The sequence below is a fragment of the Syngnathoides biaculeatus genome, chromosome 18, assembly GCF_019802595.1.
Source record: "Syngnathoides biaculeatus isolate LvHL_M chromosome 18, ASM1980259v1, whole genome shotgun sequence".
In the NCBI taxonomy this organism is placed as follows: Eukaryota; Metazoa; Chordata; class Actinopteri; order Syngnathiformes; family Syngnathidae; genus Syngnathoides; species Syngnathoides biaculeatus.
The window spans coordinates 1,262,419-1,288,011 of record NC_084657.1 but is presented as its reverse complement, the minus strand read 5'-3'; the positions used below and the strand labels follow the sequence as shown (position 1 = coordinate 1,288,011).

General features: G+C 41.3%; 1 protein-coding gene across 12 annotated transcripts in view; it reads right to left on the bottom strand.

Annotated features, from left to right (window-relative positions):
• The window catches only part of arhgap32b (Rho GTPase activating protein 32b), a 121,435-nt gene that overhangs the window by 56,652 nt on the left and 39,190 nt on the right, over positions 1–25,593 (bottom strand). For all 12 annotated transcript variants that reach the window (XR_009792606.1, XR_009792610.1, XR_009792608.1 and 9 more), the window contains 4 exons: positions 23,426–23,540; positions 16,185–16,279; positions 15,351–15,435; positions 109–195 (listed from right to left, as the gene is read on the bottom strand). Coding sequence is in view for 3 of the 12 variants with exons in the window: in XM_061804437.1 (XP_061660421.1) it covers positions 109–195; positions 15,351–15,435; positions 16,185–16,279; positions 23,426–23,540 (382 nt within the window). In the remaining 9 variants the exon portion in view is untranslated. The remainder of the gene's footprint in view (positions 1–108; positions 196–15,350; positions 15,436–16,184; positions 16,280–23,425; positions 23,541–25,593) is intronic.

Below are 25,593 nucleotides of genomic sequence, written 5' to 3'. Positions count from 1 at the left end.
TATCGATTAAATTTGAATTAGAATTTACATTTTTTATTTTTCTGTGTTCATTTACTTTGAGATGCGTGTCAGTGCTTCTTGATAATGTCTCATGAAATGAAGCCTCACCTGGCAATAAATATGAACCAAGTAAACGAGCTCCTTGGACTCTTGGCTGTTCCGCGTCACTTCACTCTGTTCATCGCCGAGAGACAACTGAAACACAAAGCAGTAATCATGACTTAATATTTCCATTGTTGTACCACACTGCTTAGGTAAAAAAAAAATTTCAATAAAATAGTTGGACCATAATCCAAAACAAGTTTTCCATTTTATTTAATACTACTAATTGTTGTATATGGGTTTAATTGAATCAACTGCCAGTTATGTTGTCACAGTCAGACTGACCCTTCGTTTGAAGCTACTTAACATCTGAGGATATTACATCCTAATCAGAGGGAAAAAGCTAATTTACCCTATTGACCCTCGTCATCTTCAATCCAATGATGACAAAGTGATGCTTTTTCTCCCAAAACACCATTCTTTTCTACTTTTTCAAAATAAAAGTCAGATGAAAACAAAACTTGAAAGGAAAGGTGCGCGTTGTGCTTTTGGCAATAGATCCAGGGGAATTAAGGGAAGTACTGAGACCCCCTTAATTTTTTTTTTTTTACATTGCAGCCATGTGCTATTTCTTCCACAACAATGTAATTACAGTACCCCATTTTAACAAAAAAATTGAATGGTTGAAGGAAATGTTTGACCCCTGTAATTGCAAACAGAGGCCACTGTACCAAATATTAACATTGGTTTTCTCAGGTGTTCAAATACTTATTTGCAGCTGTATCACACGAATAAATCATTTAAAAAAAAAAAAAAATCATACATGTGAAATCTGGATTTTTCTTTTTAGATGATCTCTCTCACAGTGGACATGCACCTACAATGAAAATGTCAGACCCCTCCATTATTTCTAAGTGGGGGAACTGGCAATATAGCAGGGTGTTCAAATACTTCTTTTCTTCACTGTATTCTACTTCCTGATTTGGCTTGTAAGCATGGCACTAGTAGGCGAGTCTACACACGCCTGTTCAAATCTTTATGTTTGATGTTTAATGATTTTAATATTTGAAAAATGAGACCCAAATAAATCATTGCAATCCTACTGCATTTTCCGGACGAGAGCGCACACACCGGTTAATAGGCGGCACCCGAGCATTTGTTTATGTTTTTTTCTATACGCGAGACATGCCGGACCATACACAACAGATATACTGGGACCTTGTAAAAACTAGATTTTCACAGAAAGACTCCAGTGTCCAACAACAACAGTAAAACAGCTCAAACGTAACATAAATCATTGTTTTGATTCATTCGCTTCTTGTTCACTGAAACCACGAGAGTATCGGGGTTGAACAGCCTCAGAAAGTCTCACATATCATTTCAGTCTCTCAGTCCCTCTCAATGTCATTTTCATCTTGAGTTACCGCTGAAGTTGTGCTGTTCTCACGTAGAAGTCCAATCTTTTAATCCCTTTTGTGGTGATAGATTGTATTCTACTCATGTAGCAGTCCAACCTTTTGATCATTAACGAAAGTAGATTCTTTCATGCTGCTCTTTGCGCTTAAAATCCACTGGAAGAGCTTTGCAAGCCTCCACTTTTTGTGAGAGATTTTTTTTAATGAATTAAATTAAAAACATATTTTTCGTTGGTGGGTGTCCTGCACCATCCTGCTTTCAGGGCACTAAAAATTAGCTTGGCGTCCAGAAAATATGGTATTTCCATTAATAATCCGTGCAACTACATTGATTTTAAAAATATATATTTTCAAGACAAAAGAAAAAAAAAACTAATATGTGGTTACACGTGTGCTCACTTTCTGAAAAACTGGGATCTGGTTGTGTTCAGCTATACAGGGGTTGTACTGGACAAAATCAAGTCCATGACCAGCAAGGTGTGCTCAGTCCTCAGGGCCTGTGACACTGCCTTCAGGTCAGATGACAGCTCTTCACAGCAAGGAGCGAGGTGAACAGAAAAAAAAAGGGATTAAAAAAAAAAAAAAAAAATGCCAAAACAGACTACGAAAAAACGATAGTGTCCCATCTTGCCAACAACAGAACTCGGGAGGTGGAGCAGGATCTCCGGAGCGTCACGAACTTCAGAGGCTGCGATGTGACACCAGGAGACACAAGTGAGTCATTGGCAGAGGAGCTCAACAGCTTCTTTGCTCACTTTGATTGCTCACATGCATCATTTCTCCATGAGGTTAATGGCATCTCTATGGGTCACTAGAATCCTAAACCTTTAGAAATGGTTTTGCAACCCTTTCAAGACTGATCGATGTCAATTACTTTATTTCTTGGCTGGTCTTGAATTTTTTTTTGGATTGTGTCATTTTGTTGGTGCTTATTCAGAATTTTTTTTCACTGACTTGATTTTGCAAGAGGTTTTGCTGAAGGGATTTCTTGATTCAACAGGTCTGGAGGTAATCACGCTTGAGTGTGAATCGTGAAACATCCCAAATTTGTGAGGAGCCCCAATTAATACATGATTTAATAACGGGAGAATTACTTTTTCACACGGGGAACAGGGAACTAGTATTTTTCTCTTAATGAATGAAATCACAATTTTAAAAAAGCATCTCACTTTGATTATATTCTATTTATATTTATTTGATGATGTGACACAAACTAGGGAAAAATAGAATTTAAAAAAGGGGCCAATACTTCTTCACAGTATTGTATCATCACAAAAACCTGATATTTGGATTTTGATATCCACTGTATTTTAGTCCCCTCGATTGCAATCTTTTGTTTTCTGCCGACCCTACTCTGTAATGTGCTTAGGTAACATATGAAGGCAGAAGTTTTGATTTCATTACCGTTTGATTTAAACTTTCTTCATCCAGGTAAGGCAATTGAAAAAAATTCTCATTTGCAATGCCGAGCTGGCGGCAGACGGCAGGAAGAAAAAAAGGTAAAAATGTTGAAAGAATTTCAGGTTTAAAAAAAATCTACTCTTGAATACATCCATCCGTTTTCTTTGCCGCTTATCCTCACAAGGGTCACGGGGAGTGCTGGTGCCTATCCCAGCTGTCTATGGGCAGAAGCCAGAGTACACCCTGAACTGGTTGCCAGCAAGCACAGGGCACACGGAGACAGAGAACAGCCGCCCTCACAATCACACCTCGGGGGCAATTTAGAGTGTCCAATCCAAATGAATGTTGCAAGTTTTTGAGATGTGGGAGGAAAACGGAGTGCCCGGAGAAAACCCACACGGACACGGGGAGAACGTGCAAACTCCACACAGGCGGGGCCGGGATTGAACCCGGATCCTCAGAAGTGTGAGGCCAACGCTTTACAGCTGCCCCACCGTGCCGCCCTAATCCTGAATATAAATCACACACACACACACACACACTCTATGTTTTGCTGGACAGTGTAAGACTACGGGTCTCACACAAGTGTAGCATTTAACACAATGCTTATACGTCCTGTGTGCTGCAAATAGCACCTTGTGTGAGAACCAGTCAATCAAACCTACCTACCTCCCAACCATCAAAATCTTCAACGGTACTGGTCAGGAAGGTGCATCTATGAGATATGACAGTCAGGAAACAAGTTAGGAACAATGAGTTCCACTATCAACTGTCCTCCTACATTATTCAGAGGCGCTTAGAACGCCCAATATATATTCATTTTTCTTTGCTTTGTGTAAGGCCACATAGGATACCGCAAGAACTTTGAATGGGTTCAAGAGAATGGTTTGACTAATTAATTGAAGGAGCATATCGGATCCCTGAGTATCATCAGTGGACTGTTGGTTTCGTAAGCTCTTTTTCTACTATTGAGTTGGCTGTCAGTGTTCATTATATATGATTTGAAAACAAAAACATTTGGCATGGCGTCTCGAAGAAGTGATCACAAAGGAAAACGTAGAGATAAAGAACATTTTGACTACTGCAGCGATTTGACCATTGGTCTTGGTTACAGTACCTCAGCCATCTAATGTAAATTGTGAGTCTTCAAATCTTCCTTAGATTATGTTATGTAGTCACTGCTGCATTTTTGCAGCTTCAACAATCTCCATTCTTGTGTTCGACAAGATGTCTGGGCTCATAATGTGTATTCTAATTTGTACCAAAAGTATTTCATGAGGTTGATGTCAGAGCTGTCAAGTGCCTCCAAACCAAACCCGTCCAACCATAACTTTATAGACCTTACTTTGAATACTAAGGTAGAGTCATGATGGGGGGGGGGAATCTTCTTCAAACTGTTGTATGGAAGCATGAAATTGGAAAAATCTCTTCTGAAACTGGTGACTAAAGATCTATTGATAACTAATGTGCAGCTAATTTGCAAAAATAATTGGTAAAACCAACTGATGATGAACAAATTATTTAACGTTAATACCTGAGTGTAAGTGCAGTAAGGGTCTAGCAAACTCACTCAATTGAATAATGTGTACATAATCCAACAACATTTCCGAAAGGTTTCCAGATGTATATCATATAAAGGAGTCATGTTAATACATCGCAAGAGAGGCATTCCAAGATCAGCGGAACCTGAGAAGAATTCAGTAAGTATAATGTGACGAGCACTAAAAGAGGCGAGAAAGGAAAACGCCAGCAGGTTGACTCACAGCTGCACCCAGCAGAGACTATTAAAAGTTATTCTAAAGATACACGGACAGACATTTCCAGTGATGCAGTCAGCCGTAAACACATGACTGCTCAAAACAGCAATTTGATCTCCAATGGAAATCACGTTTACAAGACAGAAAGTGATTCTGCGTAGAGCCAGGAGTTGGTCCATATTACAATCACAAGAAAATCAGAAACCACTCCGACAAAAAGGCATTCTGGAAAGGATGGCAAACTTTAGAAAAAGGTTGCGATACAGTTTTGGACCAATGCAGCAAAATATTACACTGTGGTTACTAGTTATTCTCCCTTTTGCTCTAGAAGGTAGACGCAAATTACACCTTCCAACAAGATATCGTAACATTTAAGTAACTACCTTGTGCAAAAACAATCCATCCCCCCCCCAAAAAAAAAAAAATAAATAAAACCCCAATGTGTTCGTTCAGATTTGAAATATTAGGGTGAACAACAATGTTTGTAATTGAAATTTCCATACAACGAGATTTAAGTTGCCAGGTCAAATCCACATTTCCGAACGGTAATAATAAAAAGTTGAGGAAATCAAAACAGAACACTTGAGCACTCACAGCAACGTCAAGTCTGGATTTCACTCCTTTGACGTCTTAGCGTCCACACTTTGCTTCCCCTCCATGCGGTGGAGATTCACACCAACACTTTCCCCCTCCTTTCATGCCCAACACCTGTCTCCAGTCCTTTTCTCTCATCCCGTCGAACAGAGTCTAGTTTCACCAGTCTTGAGCACAATTCCACTGGGCAGGATGGTAAATACCAGTTCTTGCGGTTGTTCCACAGACAGCGTGAGCTCTCCCACTGATGCATTCAGAGAAGCAAAGTAGTAGTAGTGGTAATCGTACTTGCAGCTTTGAACGGCAGAGAAGTGATGTGGAAATTGTCTATTCTTGAACTGGACAGCTTTTATCTCCTCCATTTGGCCCTTGCAGCGATCCTGCCATTGTGATCCCCAATCCTGATCCTTGTTGTTTCATTTGCGACCGGGATTTCCTCCTGTGAAGTCCGGCCATCATGAAAATTATGTGAACGTTACACTAAATCAACACCAGAAACTGGAGGGGGGAAAAAAGGCTGTCTTTCTTGCGTACGATACAATCTCGTGTTCTTGCTCCCAAATGCTATTCTCGCCCTTCTTCCTCTTCACCCCTGACAGACACGCTAGTTCACCCCTCCCCCTTCTGTCCTCATCTTTCCCTCCCTGGTTGGTAGGTTCCCCTGACAAAGAGCGAGGATGGAGGGAGAGATCCGGAGAGAACAAGGACATGCAATGGGAAAGGGGGCAGGAGGTAAATGGGGGTGAAAGGAAAAAGAGCACTTGTGGAAAAACTAGTTTCTTACCTTCCACATTGACAGTCCTCCCTCTCGAAATCCCACTTGCACAGTGCTGAGGAACACTGCAGAGTGTGCAATTCTGAAACCAAATGTCTACCGAGGCCTTCGATTCAAATTGGACTCTCCCTTGCATTGATGTAAGAAAAAAAAAAAACAAAATCATTTAGCTGTGGGCCATCTATTTCGCCAGATTAATAAAAGTTATCTATTTCAGTCAGAATGGACAGATCAAAAAGTGTCCCGACCATGCACACATGCTGCAGACCTAAAAAAAAAAAAAAAAATACTGGAGATTCTTGGGCCATCCACATATGAAACTAATTACAAAAAAGCCTAATTGTGGAGATGTGTGCGGAAATACACGAAAATGGCCACACCCACAGATGACGACGCGAGACAAGAAAGCTGCCTGGAACCTGCACTGGTCACATGCTGTGCTGTGCTGTGCTGTGCTGTGTCGCCAGAGTGCGCTCGTCCTTTTTATAATAAGAGGGAGAACTCAAATGTTGATTGAAAAAATGCTGACAAATGTGACGCTTTGATTTGAGTGGCTGCAGGAGAATGAAATTATTCTTGACCACAAATCTGCTTATGGATATCAAAACGATAATCCAATGTTGACCCACTTAAATCTACAATGTTCTGCGATGCCAGATATGGCTTGGAGATAAACAGTGAATCAAAAAACAAATGTGACCAGGAAGGGCAACCACAGAGGGACAAATTGCTCCACTTTGTGAAATATAATCTTTCACATTCAATTATTCGTCACTTCAGTGCTCTTGAACTACATGAAAATCCTAGAACTGTCAAATCAGTGGAGTCCGTTCGCGTTATGCATGAAGACTGAACAGTAACAATGATGTTGACTGAGGTCATTGAGAAACTGATTGCAACTTGCCCTTAGTTACCGTGCATTTCACCTGTTTTTATTCAAATCTATACACAACCGAGATCTACCCCTGAAAACAATAATATTACAAATCTATACATCGCTCTCTCTCTCTCCACTGATCCATTCCTCAACTTTAGTCTTTCTTGCCACCTGCCCCAACTTTTTTGGAACATGTTGCAGTTTTAAAATTCCAAGGGATTATTTACAACAAAACAATAAAGTTTATCGTTTTGAAAATTAAATATCTTGTCTTTGTAGTGTATACAATTAAATATGAACATGATTTGAATATCATTGTATTCTGTTTTTAATCAATGTTTAACAACATCCCAAATTCATTGGAATTGGGATTCTAGGTTATGGATTCAGGACCCACAATTTAAACAATTTGAATTATTTTTAAAATAATTTTAACAATTTGGGCTTCCAGCTCATAACCCCCCCCCCCCCAAAAAAAAAATCTGGAATTCATAAAATTCAAATACTGTGACGAAATCTGCCCAAGTTTTGCAGGCCATAAATGTTTTAAATTTAGTGTCACACATGCACAGCTTTTTCCAGGTGTCATTAAATAGCTTCAGTTTAGTTAAATTGTCTCATTTGGGTTCAGTATGCTGCTGACTGCAGACTTGACAACTGCCCATAAGAGCATTATGGATACCCTCTATAGCAGGGGTCCTCAATGCGTCGATCACGATTGAGGCAGTTTTGGTCGATCGTGTGACGGCATGCCAAAAAAAAAAAAAAAGACGTCAGCCAATGTTCCCTCTAAGCTTCACGCGTGTGCAATTGCGCACCGCTGAAGTGGTCTCTTCGCACAGATATTCTGAGTTCCACGCAAAAAAAAAAAAAAAAAAAATCCAACACAAACTGAAAGCATAACATACAGCTATTCTTCATGTGGCATTTTGCAATGTGATTCAATGAGTGAATACATACATACTGTAAAAAAATGAAAAGGAGAACCCATTGTTTTCTTTTGGGCAGCACACGGAACTTTCTCTAACAACGACCTGCTGCTTACACACACACACACACACTTTTCGTAGTTTACCTTGCACCGCCCCCCTCCGCTCTTAAAGGCGTACGCTCAATCACAAATGTTACAGTACTTACGCAGCCCATCAACGTGGTTTGAAATGACACTGTCCTTATTTTGCCATCCACTACCACTGCTTTAGTTACCACCACAGTCTGGGCAACGTAGAGCAAAGACGAGCTAGACATGCTGTTATGTTTACTCTCAATAATAATGCCGAAAGTTTAAAAAGAAATGCTGTTTTTTTAAGATGCAATGACTGTTGGAGTAGGTGAATACTCGAAGAGAAAGTGGTGAAACTGGACTTGATTTTTTTTTTTTTTTCCAGTGAGAAAGGTCTGATCTGAAGCCAAAGTAGAAAGTGCAGGATTAGATGGTGTGCAATATTAAAATTCCACCTTGACACAGCCTGATCCAAGATGAAAGCACAGACAATATAGTGCACAAAAAGCTAATTCTGTACTTTAAATATAGGACGCAACATAACATTAAACTTAAAACAGTTTTGGGAGGACCCATGCCATTTAGTGATTTATAGACCAGTAGCAGAACTTTAAAATCTATCTATCCATGTATAATCATAAGAAAGACAATGGGCAAAAATGGCGTCCAAGGCAGAGTTCCCTACGTGAAAAATTCTGCTGTGAGCAAAGAATACAAAGGCTCGTTTCACATATGCCAGACAACATATTGCTGATCCTTAAAACTTTTGGAGAAACATTCTGTGGACTGAATTAAAAATGTAACTTTTTGGAAGGTGTGCAGCCCATTACATCTGGCATAAAAATGGAGCACCATTTGATAAAAACAACATGATGCCAGCAGTGGAGGATGGTGGTGGCAGCGTGATGGTCTGGGGCTAGTTTGCTGTCTCAACTTGGAGTGATTGATGGAACAATAAATTCTGCTGTGTACCAGAAAATCCTGAAGGGAAATGTTCAGCCATTAGTTCGTGCCTTCAAATACAAGCACTCGATTATGCAGCACCAGGACCACAATCCAAAATACAGTACAACCAGCAAGTCAACCTCTGAATGCCCATAAATAAATACATAAATAAAAATAGAATATATATATATATATATAGCCAAAAGACATATCCAATGGAGATGCTGTGGTGTGCCCTTAAAAGGGCTACAAAACCCTCCAATATGTTTTGAGTTGAGTTATGATTTGAGTTGAAACAATTCTGCAATAATATACGTAATCCAGTTTTTTTTAATGGAATTATGTAAATTAACTTGTCGATGATATTCTCATTTTTTGGAAAGGGTCTCTATGAAAAATGAAGGAAAGTGCAGGAAATCAATCTTTGCAGGTCTGTGGGTTTTTGCAAAATATTCAGTGTCATATTAGCCTAAATTGTAAGGCGATATTCAGAAGTCTAATACTTCAAACATGAGTATCCTCCTGCATGTCTTTGAAGAAATAAGAAAGCTCCTCAAAAAGATTCGACTCATGGCAACAAGACATCCTAAAGAGCCGAAAGATTTAACGTCTCACCATTAAATTGCATACACAGTATCAACATTTTTTGTACAAATATGATATTTTTAATGCAACTGCCACTCAGCCACGTCCCAGCATTTGAGGAATACTGATTCGGCTCGGTTTCTTACTAATACTCGGTATGCAGTCAGTTAAGTCACACTTCTTTCGACAGGTTAGTCCGTACAATATGGCTAACAAGATTAAGTTCATAACAATAAAGCGAAGACAATGGAATAAACAATGCGATGTCTGCATATTTATTCAACCAGACATAAATCCGCCATCCTGTCACAGAAAACATTGTGATTGATGAAGGATATTTTCTATCTTAATCTTTCATAAAGAACACAAAACTAGGATAAAATAAGTGTCATACTTGAATACTTGTTGAAGAAGATTAAACCAGTGACTGTGGAAGCCTATTATATCTTGAACATGCAATGCAGGGATGGGTGTTTGAAGAAAAGTACAAAAGACAAATTAAAAAAAAAAAACTGACTCTCCAAGTGATGGCTTGACGGTAGACACAGTGGAAATAAAAGTGTTAAATTTCCTGCTTAAATACCAAGTTGTGAAATAAAACTGAGACCAAGATAAACCAGTTCGAATATTTTTCCATCATTAGTGTTACCTATAACTTGAGAAAAAAAATATTTAAGAGGGAATGAAAAAATAACAGAAACTGTGGTTGCATAAATGGGCACATCCTCATCCCTAACCTCAAATTGCATTTCTCTGGGAAGCTTTGAGCCCCCCCCCCCACCCATTTCAAGCAAAAGTCAGAGGGTTTTTGTTAATATTTGTTCTTTGAAATGTTTTCAAGTTTTTTTTTTTTGGGGGGGGGAAATGTAGCCAGGCTTCTAGCGAGGTATGTGGAGCCGGGAGGATCACAGCATGTGACCAAAACCAACTAATTATGAGAAATGATCTCTGCAGCTTTTTCCGCTACACAAAGGTGCTGCGCGGGCCAATGCGTTGGTCACATGATGCAATGCGGCATTGTCAACCGCATGAGTAAAAAAAAAAAAAGAATGGGATGTCCAGTTTGAGGTAATGTCACTACTGTTCCATATTTTCTCCACTTTGTAGGCTCTTTTGAAGCCTTTTCATGACTGTACATTTGAAAAATATCACTCTGATGCTGTTGAAACTCTGCTGACCATGGCTTGTACCACAGCAGAACAACTGGACTTTATTTGGGGTTCATCAGCAGAATTTACAATTGTGGCAGGAATGTGCTCACACATACTTGGTCATTTGTTTTTGTTTTGTTTTTTAACATGAAATATACTTGAAGTACTGACAACATGCAAAGACCGACATCATGACAGTACTGAATTGTTGAGATATGGTTTAAATCTCCTTTTCATCAAAATGTTCCCGAGTCTGTGGATGGGGGTAAAAACCCACCCATACCATCATCACAGGGCTGGGCTGTATGGATACACAATATAAAAACCAAGTGCCCTTATTCCATGAAGTGGCCATTCGGTGTAACTGCGCTTCCTCGTTCATTAGTAAATAACTTCAAGGGGAATTCCGGTGGCTTGGATTAACAATGTATCCAATAGCAAATGGCAGAAGTACTGTATCTTGAAAATGTGATGTCAATCCTCTCTCACAAATGGTGTTTTTTTTTTTAATCGGCAATTACAATTTTTTTTATGGGTGCCACCATTTTCCATCTGTGACGTGCAACGTGCCTCAACAAAGGCTCGCTTACATTGGGACACAATTGTGGCCAGCGCTGATTTCTCGGATTTATCCTCATCTGATGAACAAATAGCAGTATCGGTTGATTGGGAAGACGGAGGAATACGTCCACACAGATTTGAACCTGCGGCTGTAAATACTGTTGAATATTCGGATGGTTCTTCGGACGGGAATGACGCCGGGTTTAACCAGCGAGCTCAGGCGGCGGGCCGTGAGCGAGCGGGTCTTGTTGGTTTTCTGAGAATCTATTGCACCTAACTGGTAACTTGTTTGACATGTAGCAATATAAAATATACTGAAAATGTATATTGATTTGGTTAGTCACATTGGACTGCTATTATTTTGAACAGTACTGTACGTGCAGCGAGGAAAGGTGGTGAGAATGAGTGAATTCACAACTACTTTTTGCTTCCTGAAATGGGGATACGTCATCCGCAGCAAGAAATATACAGATCTCTTCTGAGAAAACATGTGACAGAGGACTAACATTTTCTTTGCAGACTAAAGTCCTGGATGTGTGTTGTCTAGACTAACAGATTCAACAACCAATCAGATTCTTTTTTAACTTTGGGTTAGACTCATGTTTGGAATTTCCAAGGCTCGATGCGTGAGCAAGCCTCTGTGCATCACTGCGCAGTTAATGGACTGGATCACACTGGGGAGGGGAATTAATTTCTGTGCATCTTACATATTTTTTTTTCTGTGAGGGAAATGAGTGAGCAGTTAGAGCATATTGCATCATGGAGCTCAGCCAGTCGGGGCGGACACATTTAAGTGATGGAGGAAAAGGTCAAAAGAACGATAGAAAGATGGATGGAAGGTAAGAGGAGAGAAAAAATGAAGGCCAAAAACAATCAGTGGAAATACACCACCACAAAGCCAAAAGGTAGATGCAACTGATGATGAACGTCTGTGTGAATGGGTGAATGTGAGGCTGGGTAAAGCACTTAGGGCACTGGGATGGTGTCAAAGTGCTCTAACTGTAAGTGCTGTCTACTTCCCATAAAATATTACAAAAAAAAAAAAAAACACACTTGGAACACAGATGAGAATTTGTTTGCTGATGTGTCAGGCAAAATATAACAAAAAAAAAAAAAAAAAAAAAGGAGAAACAACAAATTCTAATGGGCATGGTACTGAAAACACCAGCGACTAATGCATTATACAAGAAAAAAAAAAACAAAGGTAAAATAGCAAACATAAAGGCAGCACTTCCTGAAAGCAATATGAGAAGCACTACGCATGACACAATTTGGGCTCACAGCCAAACTACGACGCTACAGACAAACTGGGAACCATAAGAGTGCTGCCAATCAGGAACAAAGCAAACCAAATTAACTCATGTATTGTCCACTCAGACAGAAATGAGAGTACAGTACATGAAGTTGGCTGACTGCTGACCTCTACTGGCTTTGGGTTTTACTCGGGCTATTGGCTTCACCTAGGAGGTGGCAAGACCGAAGGATGGGCAACCAGTGCTCCTGTTGAACAAACCATTGAATTAGTTTGTTTTCAAGAAGTTGTGGCAAAATCCTTTGTAAATGTGTGAAACCTCAGCCTCTGTCAAATCCGTGCGTTGAACCAGTCAGATAGATGCACTCAATCATAGATGTCAAACTCAAGGTCTGGGGGCCAAAGCAAGCCTGTACACAATTATATGGGGTCTAAAAAAGCAAGTCATTTGTTTTTAGTTCAACTTTGGATGGGACAATGCACCTTAAGTTCAAGGACAGGGCTCATTTCCATCCATAGCCATTGTGGGCAAAAGCAGATCAAATACAAAAGTAAGCTAAAAGAACAACACAACAGGCTGAGTACAAAAAAAAAAAAAAAATTACAAATAATTATGGCGGATTTACTTTTAAATGTGTTGATAACGGAACTTTCCCTTATTGGGAGAGGGAAGTTGTTTCATATTGAGCAGATAAAAAGATATTTCGATAGGTAGTCCATTTACAGTGAATATCACAATCACCTCTGGTGCCTGACCTGGTGTTGCGACCTTGATGAGTCTTTTTGTGTCTGAGTCCGATAACCGGAATGTGGAAGGGCTGTTAAAAACTTAAAAATAAAAAAAAATAATAAAAAACACCACCACAAAAAAAAAAAAAAGGTAAAAAGAACTCGCGTTTCTGTAAAATTTTAGTGGCAATATGATTTAATTTAATTTAAATTTCGACTTCATGTTTCTTGTTACAATACCAAAATTACAATTTGTCTGTTGTTAATGTTGATATATTGTAGAAAAAAAAAAAGACCAATATCCCTTTTGAAACAAATCTAATAGTTGAACAAACGATTTGTTCATGGCTTCTTTTCCACATGATCCTTTACTCTGTTGTCTATTGTATATGAAACGTAATCCTAAAAAAATGAAAAAAATCTTAAGCCAAAACAATCCATTTCCTCTTCAAACTATGGTTTATTTTTAGAATTGTGACCATAAACAGTGTTAAACGAATAAAAACAGAATACAATGATTTACAAATCATCTTCAACCTATATTTAATTGAATACACGACAAACACAAAATATTTCAGGGTCAAATTGATAGTGTTTTGAGGAAATAACTTGTAATTTTATGGTTGCAACACATTCCCCCCAAAAAAGCTGAGAAAGTTCAGACATCTGTTTGGAACAGCCCACAGGTGAGCAGGTGGGTCCCATGGTTGGGTATAAAAGGAGCTTCCCTAACTTGCGCCGTCATTCCCAAGGAGTCTTTCATATCGTCTTGCTGCATGACCCAAGGGCGCTTGAGTTTGAGAGCGTGAACTGATGGCTGGACATTTCCCTTGAGGATTTTGTGGTACACAGCAGAATTTATTGCTCCATGAATCACACACCAAGTTGTCCTGGTCCTGAGACAACAAACCAGCCCCAGACCATTGCACTGCCACCACCATGCTTCACTGCTGGCATAGTGTTCTTTTTATCAATTGCTGCGTCATTTTTACCTCAAAAGTAACAGGCCGCGTACCTTCCAAAAACTGCCAGTTCCACAGAGTGTTTCTCCAATCTTGAGTCTTGGGCATGTGTGAGACGATCTCCCATAGATGGCGTTTTTGGTCAGTGTCTTATGGTCGAGTCACAAACACTGGCCTTAACTGAGACCAGCGAGGCCTGCAGGTCTCTGGATGATGTTCAAGGTTCTCTCGTGACCTCCTGAATGAGTCATCGTCGCACTCTTGGAGTCATTTTAGTTGGTCATCCACTCTTGGGAGGGTTTGCCGCTGTTCTCAATTTTCTCCGTTACTGGATAATCGCTCGGACAGTGATTTGTAACGTTTTCCAGAGTGATGGATTTCAATCACTATTTTTCCCCATTTCTGATTGAATTTCTTTGGATCATGGCACGATGCATCGGTTCTTGAGATTTTGTAGGCTAATTCCTGTTCTCTGACAAATTCTATATAACTGATTTCTTGATTCAACGTTTATGGTGGTAATCAGGTTTAGTTGCGGCTTGTGAAACTGAACTCACCTTTACCAAATTTGTGGTTAGCCACAGTGACTTTGTGGGTGTGGAATTACTTTTTCACAGATTTATTTTGTGCCTTAATGCAGTGGTCCCCCAACCTGTTTATCACTGCAGATCAGTCAACGGTTGACAATTTTTACCACGGACCGGGGGGGGGGGGGGGGGGGGATCGTGTGTGGCAGCATTACGTCCATTGTTTTTATAACAATAAAAAGAACCAGCAATTGCATATTTCTCTCTCTTTGCATTGTTTTTCTCCGGGTATTCCGGTTTCCTCCCATAACCCCAAAACATGCATGGTATGTTGATTGCTGTTACTAAATTGCCAGTAGGTGTGAATGTTTTTTTTTTTTAGTCTCCCCTGCGATTGGCTGGTGACCAGTTCAAGGTGTACCTACCTCTTGTTTTCTGGGATATGTTCCAGCACAGCCAAAGCACCCACATTCTTAGTTAAGATAAGAAGTGTGGAAAATTATAGTTTCTACAAATTGAGAGCTGTGAGAGTCACTGATTAAGAGACAATTGAATGTCATTTTGGAAGTGGAGTAGGTTAACATTTTACAGTATGATGCTGGTACCTGTCCAACGATGACCCTGATCATGGAAAATGTGTGGAAAGTAATCATGTGTGCGCAATACTTTATGTAAAAGCACACATTGGCCACCTTTGAGAAAAGTGGAATAAAATAAAGCATATGATACGTTGTTCATAAGGTCATGGGAAAATTGATCGAAAGCATGGATTACCTGGATTGTGCCAAAGTCTACGTTTTCATAGTGGAAATGAGCACATTCTGCCAGTTTGGGAAAGTGGCCCTTGGTAAAGCAAAGTCTAATGTAAAACACAGACAGATTGTGGTCAGTCACTGGTTCATCGTAACACAGTAAAATAGGTAGAGAGTTTATTACACATAGTGAAAGTAATAAAAGGTTCCAGATTGAAATAGAATCCAGAAAAAGAAAAACTCGAGCACGGGGGTCACCAACCTGGTTGCCCGCCAGGACCATTTCAGGCGCCCATGAGGCATGTTCTAAAATAGCGCAGCTCACTAATTCTCATTATTATCATCATCATTATGGGCTTACGGCCATGCTACCTACCCCGAGAAAGCCCGATTTTGTCAGATCTCGGAAGCTAAGCGGGTTTGGCCCTGGTTAGTACATGGATGGCAGACTGCCTGGTAATACCAGGTGCTCTAAGCTTCTCTCCCTGGCTAAATGCAGAGGGCATCCGACGTAAAAACTGCCAAACAAATGCGTTCATCTAAGCTGATACGCTGTGACGACCTCTAACATGACAGGCCGAAAGGAAAAGCAGAATTATCATCATTTTGATGAACAATCTCTGCTCTGAAGTTTGCCGCAAACAGGTTATGTAGCCCTTCATAGGATTGATGTTCACGAAGAAGCCCTCAGCCTCAAAAAGGTTGGTGACCCCTGTCCCAGCAGAAGAACAGAGATGTTGAATTGCATGTAGAATACTGTAGATGCAGATGGTAAGGAGAGAGGCAGAGAGCAGAGAGCAGAGAGCAGAGAGCAGAGAGCAGGGTGCAGCGTCTTTGTCGGGGAGTGTCTACTAACTTTTTAACATTCTTGACCTTCATGCTTGCTGTGCTGCTGCTGCATGAGCGCATTAGGGGCTCAGTCCGCAGCTCGGGGATCTCAGCACTTCTTGCCTGAAAATTTGCACAGACAAAACAAACTCAGTTGTGTACACTGTGATAACCAAGGATGGACAGTAGTTAGTTTATATATCCATCCATCCATCCATCCATCCATCCTTTTTCTAATAAAGTCCAGGTTAGTGCATATTTGTGTTTAAGTTAAGGAGAACAGGAACCCCCAGCTCCAGTTTATGCATTGTCATGCCATGCTCATTTCCACCCACACATCACAAATCTGTCTCCTTTGCCAATGTTCATCTGTCCTTTGTTTTGCTTTTTCCTGCATTGTTCCCCTGTAGATTCCCTTATCAGAGCTCATAAAAGTTTCCATTAAAATACACAACATGTATCATTTGTGTTTGGGTTTGACAAAAGATCTCTGATAACTATTGAGAGCTCATCTAATTCTTGAAGCAACCTTAAGATTACAAAATGATTTTCATCACTTTGTTCTCACATTCTACACATCTAAAAACCGATGTGGTGCTCCTTTTACGAGATAAATTTTGAATAGTGAAACTTAAAATTACACTAAACGGCAAGGAAGGTGGGTGGCGTTTCCAGCTCATTCTTGTCTCCTAAATTGATTAAATATTTATCCAAACTAATATACACTACACTTATGCTGTTACCTAAAGCTGTATTTCGGACACCGCCAACCAATCTCACAATGAGAAAGTTTTAGTCATTGATGAACGCTTCTACTTTTAATGGTTCAGATCGATACAGTTCTGAATGGTTTGCTGTTGGCCCACTATATCCCACCGATGCTGCAATGTCAGCTAGCTAGGAGATGGCAAAGTGATGTTTTGGGCTTGACTCAAGGGTGGGAGAGATGGTTGACTCCTTTCTGAAATCGTCCAACTTACCTCTGCAAATATGTGGCGTTTCTGAATATTTCATACCAAAGTATAAAAATAAAAAATAAAAAGTGCCTTTAACAGTAATATTACTCATGTAAAACCCCATTTGACGCTGCAACAAAGGGAGAAAAACTCATCATCCCTTAAGGAGCCTCCTTCAATTGAAGCTCTTTGAGGGTGGGTGGCAGAATATCACCAAATGGCAACACTGAGATGAAATATAAGCATCCTTAAATGACTAAATGAGATGGGCAAAAACTACTCATGGAAAAATTTTAATGGATGAAAGTTGATTTCAGAGGTACTCCAGTGAAACTTGTTTTTTTTTTTTTTTTTGAGGGGGGGGGGTGATAATTCAATGACAGTATTATGACATGCTTTTAATCATTAAAACTACTTGGGGTAATTTTGCAAGAAATCAAGTTTTGTTATGATGGGTTTGTTCAAAATAATCACAATTATTCGAGAAGCTAATATAGACATGAAAAAAAATACTCATTTAAAATGATTGTTGAAGAAAATGAACAAAGAGAGATATGTCTAATAATTACAAATAGTGCATACACAATAGGGAGCTGATGTGATAGTTACACAAAGTTGCTGAGTGCTCCTTGTAACTTCTTTTTTTTTTTTTTTTTTTTTTACCCACCAGAGACAGGAATTATGCATGCTACTCTCAGAGTCTAAGTGCACAATCAAATGCTGAATAAAGACAAGCAGACATAAAAGGCCTCCAAATGCAATATTCATTAGCACGATATGCTTGTTGATTCTCTTTCTCTTGCACAGTTGAAGACGGCAATCGCAAGAGACTTCAACAACACATACAAAGTCTGAATGTTACCAGGGTGACGGCCTCATTTTCATCATACTGTCGGAAGTAAATCCAAACCACTTTTTGTATATGATAAAAAAACATGCCCCTCCTCGAGCCGTCACTTCATCATGGTTGAGGGGTTTGTGTGTCCCGATGATCCTAGGAGCTAAGTTGTCTGGGGCTTCATGCCCCTGGTAGGGTCACCCATGGCAAACAAGTCCTAGGTGAGGGACCAGACAAAGTACGATGCTTCAAAACCCCTATGATGACTACAAAATTTGGATCTTGGGTTCCCTTGCACGGACGCGAGTCAACAGGGCCCCCCCCCCTCTGGAGCCAGGCCTGGAAGTGGGGCTTGAAGGCGAGGGCCTGGTGGCTGGGGCTGCACCCATGGCGCTCGGCCAGGCACAGCCCAAAAGGGTAACATGGGTCCCTCTTTCCCATGGGCTCACCACCTGTGAGAGGGGCCATAGGGGTCGGGTGCAATGTGAGCTGGGCGGCGGCCAAAGGCGGGGACCTTGGCGATCCGATCCCCGGCCACAGAAAATAGCTCTAGGGACATGGAATGTCACCTCTTTGGCAGGGAAGGAGCCCGAGTTGGTGCGTGAGGTCGAGACGTTCCAACTACATATAGATGGACCCGCCTCTATGGACCGCTTGGGGTCTGGCGCCACTCCTCTTGAGAGGGTATAGACTCTGTTCAACTCTGGAGTTGCCCATGGGGAGAGACGCTGAGCAGGTTTGGGTATACTTATTGCCCCCCGGACGGGTCCTGAGTGTTCAGAGTTCAGAGTACCAACCCTTTTTGGAGTCCTTCGGGGGTGTGCTGGAAAGCACCCCCTCTTGGGACTCCATCATTCTGCTGGGGGACTTCAATGCCCACCTGGGCAATGACAGTGAGACCTGGAAGGACATGATTGGGAAGAACGCGCCGCCATGATCAGAACCCGAGTGGTGTTCTGTTACTGGACTTCTGTGCTCATCGTGAATTGTCAGTAACGAACACCATGCTCAGGCATAAGGGTGTCCACATGTCCACCTGGCACCAGGACACCCAAGGTCGCAGTTCGATGATCGACTTAGTGGTCGTGTCATCGGACTTGCCAATGCATGTCTTGGACACTCGGGTGAAGAGAGGGGCGGCGCTGACAACTGATCACCACCTGGTGGGGAGTTGGCTCCAATGGTGGGGGAAGATGCCAGTCCGACGTGGCAGGGCCAAACGTATTGTGAGGGTCTGCTGGGAATGGCAGGCAGATTCCCCTGTCAGAAGGAATTTCAACTCCCACCTCCGAAAGATCTTGCTCACGTCACAGAGGAGGCGGGCGACATTGACCCAGAGTAGATGATGTTCCGCGCCTCCATTGCTGAGGCGGCCGACCGGAGCTGTGGCTGTAAGGTGGTCGGTGCCTGTTGTGGCGCCAACCCACGAACACGTTGGTGGACACCAACAGTAAAGGATGCTGTCGAGCTGAAGAAGGAGTCCTATCGGGCATTTCTGGCCTGTGGGACTCCCGAGGCAGCTGATGGGTATTGGCTGGCCAAGCGGAATGCAGCTTCGGTGGTCGCTGAGGCCACGGGGGTGGATGAGATCTGCCCATAGTTCCTAAAAGCTCTGGGTGTTGTGGGGCTGTCCTGGTTGACACAGGGCGCTGCTGACTGTAACTCGGGACGTTGCGAGCTGGTGAGGAGAATACTTCGAAGACCTCTTCAATTGCACCAACACAACATGAGGAAGCAGAGTCTGGGTTTTCTGAGGTGGACTCTCCTGTCTCCGGGGTTGAAGTCACCAAGATGATTAAAAAGTTCCTCTGTGGCAAGGCCCCGGGAGTGGATGAGATTCGCTATGAGTTCCTAAAAGCTCTGGATTCTGAGGAGCTGTCCTGGTTGACATATCTTTGCAACGTCGCGTGGACATCGGGGACAGTGCCTCTGGATTGGCAGACTGGGGTGGTGGTCCCCTTTTTCATGAAGGGTGACCGGAGGGTGTGTTCCAACTATAGGGGGATCACACTCCTCAGCCTCCCTGGTAAGGTCTAAACAGGGGTACTGGAAATGACGGTCCGTCGGGAAGTTGAGTCTCGGATTCAGGAGGAGTAATGTGGTTTTCGTCCTGGCTGTGGAACAGTGGACCAGCTCTACACACACTGCAGGATCCTCGTGGGTGCATGGGAGTTCGCCTAACAATGGTAACTGGTCCAACAACTTCGAAAAGGCATTCGACCATGTCCCTCTGGAAGCTGCAGGGTGGGATCCACACCCTCGAGGACAATGGCTTTTCGGCAAGCAAAGGTTGGTTTGAAAAATTTCAAAAGGTGTTAGGAGCTTTGAAGCGTGCCTCTGTATCTTGAGGTTTCTACCAGCGACGACGATGCTGCTCGTCGTTATGTGGAGGAGGAATTTGCACAAGAGATCGACGACAATATGGTATGAGCTGTCGAGTTCAGCAATTGTGATGACGGGGTTATCACCTTGTGCGGGGGGATTTTGAAGCAGAAGGAAAAACAAAGACAACAATGTTTTTCTCAAAGATAAAAACCTCAATTACACTGTCAGCACTGTTGGATTTACAAAATTGGATTAATTGTACTTCAAGTTGTCATATTTGCTCTCGTTTTATTTTTTAATGCTTGGGTTTTAATGCTTGATGCTATACGCGCTTAATGTGACGCAACGAAGAGAGGCACAGTGCATGGGATGGAGAGGGTGTCACAACGGTGAGACAGAGGGGATGTCACAGGGGCGCATTGGTGACATCACAAAGACTCGCGTTTGCTTTTTTGTCACGATCGCTTTGTTATCGACTCACACTTGCTTTGTTCGTCACGGTTGATTACAGTTGCTTTGTTTTTCGCGTTTGCCGTTTGTTACGTTCCAGACTTCCCTCGGGAAATAAAAAGGAGGATTCATGGAGTTGTGGCCAGAACGGCCAGAAGATTGTAACTGTACACATCCCCTACAAGCAAAAATGCATCTTCCTTCCTTGAATATCGTACTTTAAATGTCCTAGATTGTGTAAACCTTATAAACAGCTCCAGTAGAAGATTCTCTGAATGAAGAATGTTAATTACATATGTACTGCAATAAAAATGTTGTGTAGCACATGGTTTTAATAAATGAAGATTTAACTAGACAGGTGTACTGTTGAAAATGTTTGCCTCAAATATCCCAAGTATAAATACGTATAGCGGCACGGTGGCTCAGCTGGTAAAGCGTTGGGTCACAGTTCTGAGTTGCCGGGTCCAATCCCGGACCCACCTCTGTGGAGTTTGCATGCTCTCCCCGTGCCTGCGTGGGTTTCTTCCGGGCACTCTGATTTCCTCCCACATCCCAAAAACGTGCAACATTAATTGGACACTCTAAATTGCCCCTAGGTGTGACTGTGAGTGCGGCTGTTTGTCTCGATGTGCCCTCCGATTGGCTGGCAACCAGTTCAGGGTGTACCCCGCCCCTTGACAGCTGGGATAGGCTCCAGCACTCCCCGGGACCCTTGTGAGGATAAGCACAGAAGAAAATGGATGGATGGAAAAATAAGTATACTGTTGACATTTTAAACATTTTGGGACCCACATACACAAAAAAATGTATTTCAAAGGTAAAAAAAAAAAAATTCAGCTATGTACCGTACAACGCCAGCCCCTCCATCAGAAGATTCTCCAAATGAAGAAAGTTAACTCCAAACTGTACTAAAACGTTATTGCTTTATTGTTTAACTAGACACTTGTAAGTAAGTTTATTTCGGCTTGCCCCATTAGTGGTCGCCACAGTGCGTCATCGCTCATATTTGTTTAGCACAGTTTTTACGCCGAGGCAACCCCTCAGGGGGAATGTAGACCCCAGTGAGATACAAACTCACAACCTCTGTTTTCCCAAACCAATGCTCTCACCACTGAGCTGTGGAGCCTCTTAACCAGACACTTGTCCTGTTGTAATTTTTGTCTCAAGTATGCAATGTATAAGTAGCATACTGTAGACATATTTTAAACATTCTGTAGAGATGAAAGTGGACTTTCGTGAAAATTCCTGAAAATACAAATGCGAGCACGAGGGGATTCCGGGGGCACGCCCCCCCGCCGGGAACTTTTTGAAAGAAATGGTTGGCTGTGTTGCATTCTGGCGATATCTGTGAACAAAATTCAGACAAAAATTGAAAGTAAAATTTCTAAGTCCTGACCCAAAAAAAAAAAAAAAAAAAAAAGTTCCCCAAGGGCCAAGCCCAGATTTTTTTTGCCCCCTATCACTGGATAGCACAAACTCATATTTATCATTAAAATATGCCATCTTATCTCAAGACAAATGAATTAAGTGAACTATTCAGTAAAAACACATCTAAAAAGGTCCTTTTCCCCACATTATACATATTATAGTATAGCTATAGAATATACACAAAAATATATCCTAGAATTTCTACACCGTACAGCAGAACATGTTAAAGAAGTTGATCTGTAGTCATTACTATTAACGTTTAAGTCTCAAACTTATGTCGCATTGTAGTGATAAACTCGACCACATTCCTCACTATCTTAGATACAGATCTAGTCATACTAATAGTATCATCAGTTGCCTTTAATATATATATATATATATATCCGCACCACGGGACTGCCGTAAATAGGAGGCCGGCTTGCGAGAACGCGGCTTTATATGTATGTGCTCCACGTATTGGCCGCACCTGAATCAAGCGACGAGATGGATGATAGTCGAATGTTTTTTTGTTTTTGTTTTTTTTTTTTTACGCCTTCACACTGCCTCACGATTGACGCAAAGAGCACCCCTGCCTGGTGTTACTTCATTTCCTTTGACATGGCTCATGATGTTGACGACTTTTGACGTAAATGCGCTCGCATTACGTGAAGCAATTCTGAACATGCGCTTTCGTACATGCTCCGTACATGTGCAGTACGGTTAATTTGCATTTCCTGTTTCCGGGTGAATACCGGTTGTTTTGGACCAGGCTTGTTTGGTTAACGTTTATGAAATAACCATGTAAATTAATGTCTCGACCACACAAAATAAGCGACGTCTCAAGAGAATGCGATGGGAGGGGTGTGACTGTTTCTATTGTTAGTGCCTCAACATGGCTACGCTCGTGATAGCAAAACAACGAACTCAAACGCGTGTTCGCTAAATGTTGTCAACTAATATCCGGATTAATTTTAGGCAATTTTTCCTAAATTTTCCAGAGCAATTTTGATGAAAATTTAAAAATCCGGAATTCCGGGAAAATTCATCACCGATTCTGGTACCTCCCCGCCCAACACACACACAAAATCCCCCATCTCAAAGCATAAGAGTCTCCAAGTGATGAATTTTAACTATACAGCAATATAATAGTATTTTATCATTTATATTATAAATGTATCATACTGTATATACAGTATTATATTGATAAGGTTTTATCATTAAATATTGAACTAAATACCTCTTTTTGTCTCAAATATGCAAAGTAACATATTGTTTACATATTTTGTGTCTAACCATGGCACTAATGGTCTCTTCCCAGTCAGGTCTTTCTCGAGGATGAACGTGAGCCAGTGCAGTCACAACGTCGTCGTCGTCGTCGTCCTCACGACGCAGTCCAAGTCTTGGGCCCCTGTATGCATCAAACAACAATAAATCTTTTGACATTTTTTAATTGTAATATAAAGTAATTATACACCACTATCAGAGTAGCCCATGCTGAGTATCCCTGTACATGTAAAATTTAAATAATTTACTTATACTACATTTAAAAAAAAAAAGTGGTCTTTTAATTATCAAGGTGTGTGTGTGTGTGTGTGTGTATACACAAATACAAACGCACAAAATATATATCCATCCATCCATCCATCCATCATCTGAGCCGCTTATCTTCACAAAGGTCACAGGAGTATAATTCATTCCATATATGTCTGAATTTCCACTACGTCTATTTTTGTACCGACTTACCTGTTAAAATGGAAACAAATGTCAACGTTCCATCCCCCTTAGTAGCAATTTTACTCACTTTAAACAAACACAACCAACGACAGGGAACGAGAAGAAGGCTGAGATTATAATTTAATTTAATGTGTTTATTAGTCTTCTCCTACCTGTAAGGACCGTAATTTATCGCGTATAAAGTGCACCTATGTATTATACGCACTCCCAAAGTTGACCTAAAATTCTGGGAAATCAATGCATAACCAGTTCCGGGTGTAGCTCGTCTCCTGCCCGAAGATAGCTGGGCAACTCCCACGACCCTTGTGAGGATAAGCGGCTCAGGATGATTGGAGGGATACATTTTGCTTCTACCCATATGATAAAAACCAAGTATTGTCTGTATTTTATGAGGGTTTTTTTTTTCATATAATTATTCTAAAGCGGCATTAATTAGAGACTCTAAATTGCCCCTAGGTGTGATTGTAAGATGGACTGTCGTCTGTCTCTATGTACCCTGCGATTGGCTGCTAACCAGTCGAGGGTGTACTCTGCCTCCTGCCCGATGAGAGCTGGGATAAGGCTCCAGCACTCCCGCAACGCCTGTGAGGATAAGCGGCTCAGAAAGTGGATGGATGTATTTTTTTAAGTGAAGGACTTCATTTGAACACGTTTCTCTAACTTCCTCTTATTTTGAAAGTTCACAGCCCTACTTTAATTTAGTTAATGAGAAAGCACACAGTTGTGCTCACGTTTGATTACACGAACAAACTTAGTAAGATGTGTACAATTCTTCAAAGAAAACATGAAGGCCTAGGCTAAACGTTTAATTTTATTTGCATTGGATTCAAATTAAACAGTCAAGCTTTTCAGAAAACCATTAAACAATAAATAACCATCAAGAAATGATTGTTGTTTTTCAGTCATATTTTAAAATAAAATAATCACAAATTCTGGCAGCATATGTAAACTTATGAGCACAATTGTAGTCAGTCATAGGTACCACTAACATCGTGGAATGAAAGTGTGGCATCCACCTTTTTAGAAGTGGTGGTGGCATATTAGAAAAGGTGTACACGTTTCTCATAAACTCAAGAGGCGGTGGCATTTTGAAATGAAAGTGTACAGATTCTTCATAACTGCCAGATGGCAGCACACATTTATAAAACAGCATTTTTTTCCCCCCTTTTCCCCCTATACCAGGGGTGCTCAATGCGTCGATCGCGTTGAGGCAGTCTTATCAAACATGAGTGTGGATGCTGGAGCAAAGAAGACAAAAATGTATCACTTTCATACGGAATGGCAAGCGGACTTTTTTTCTTTTTCACAATGCCATTTTCGACTCGCGTTTGCCTCATCTGCCAGTGCAGTGAAATGTGTCACGGCATTTTCGAACCGTTTGTGGAAAATACAAGACTGACATTTGGTGGAAAAGCGAGCTGAAAATGAGAAAAGTGAACAAACTAAAATACCAATTGGCCGCACAGCACTCCCTTTTCACACAATATCGTTCAACAGCAAAAGTGGCCACCGAACCCTCTTTCAGGGTCCGTCACATCAATGGTAATCACAAGAGGTCCTTCCAAGATGGAGAGATGGTAAAAGGGGCATAGCTAACTCATTGTTCTGATCTTTTAAAAATACAGCGGAAATATTTTCAAAAAAACCTTTACCGCTGTCAAGAAGTACACTTACACAGCGCTGTGAAGCCATGGCCGATGCGTGGAAGGACATCGGAAATTGGGTTC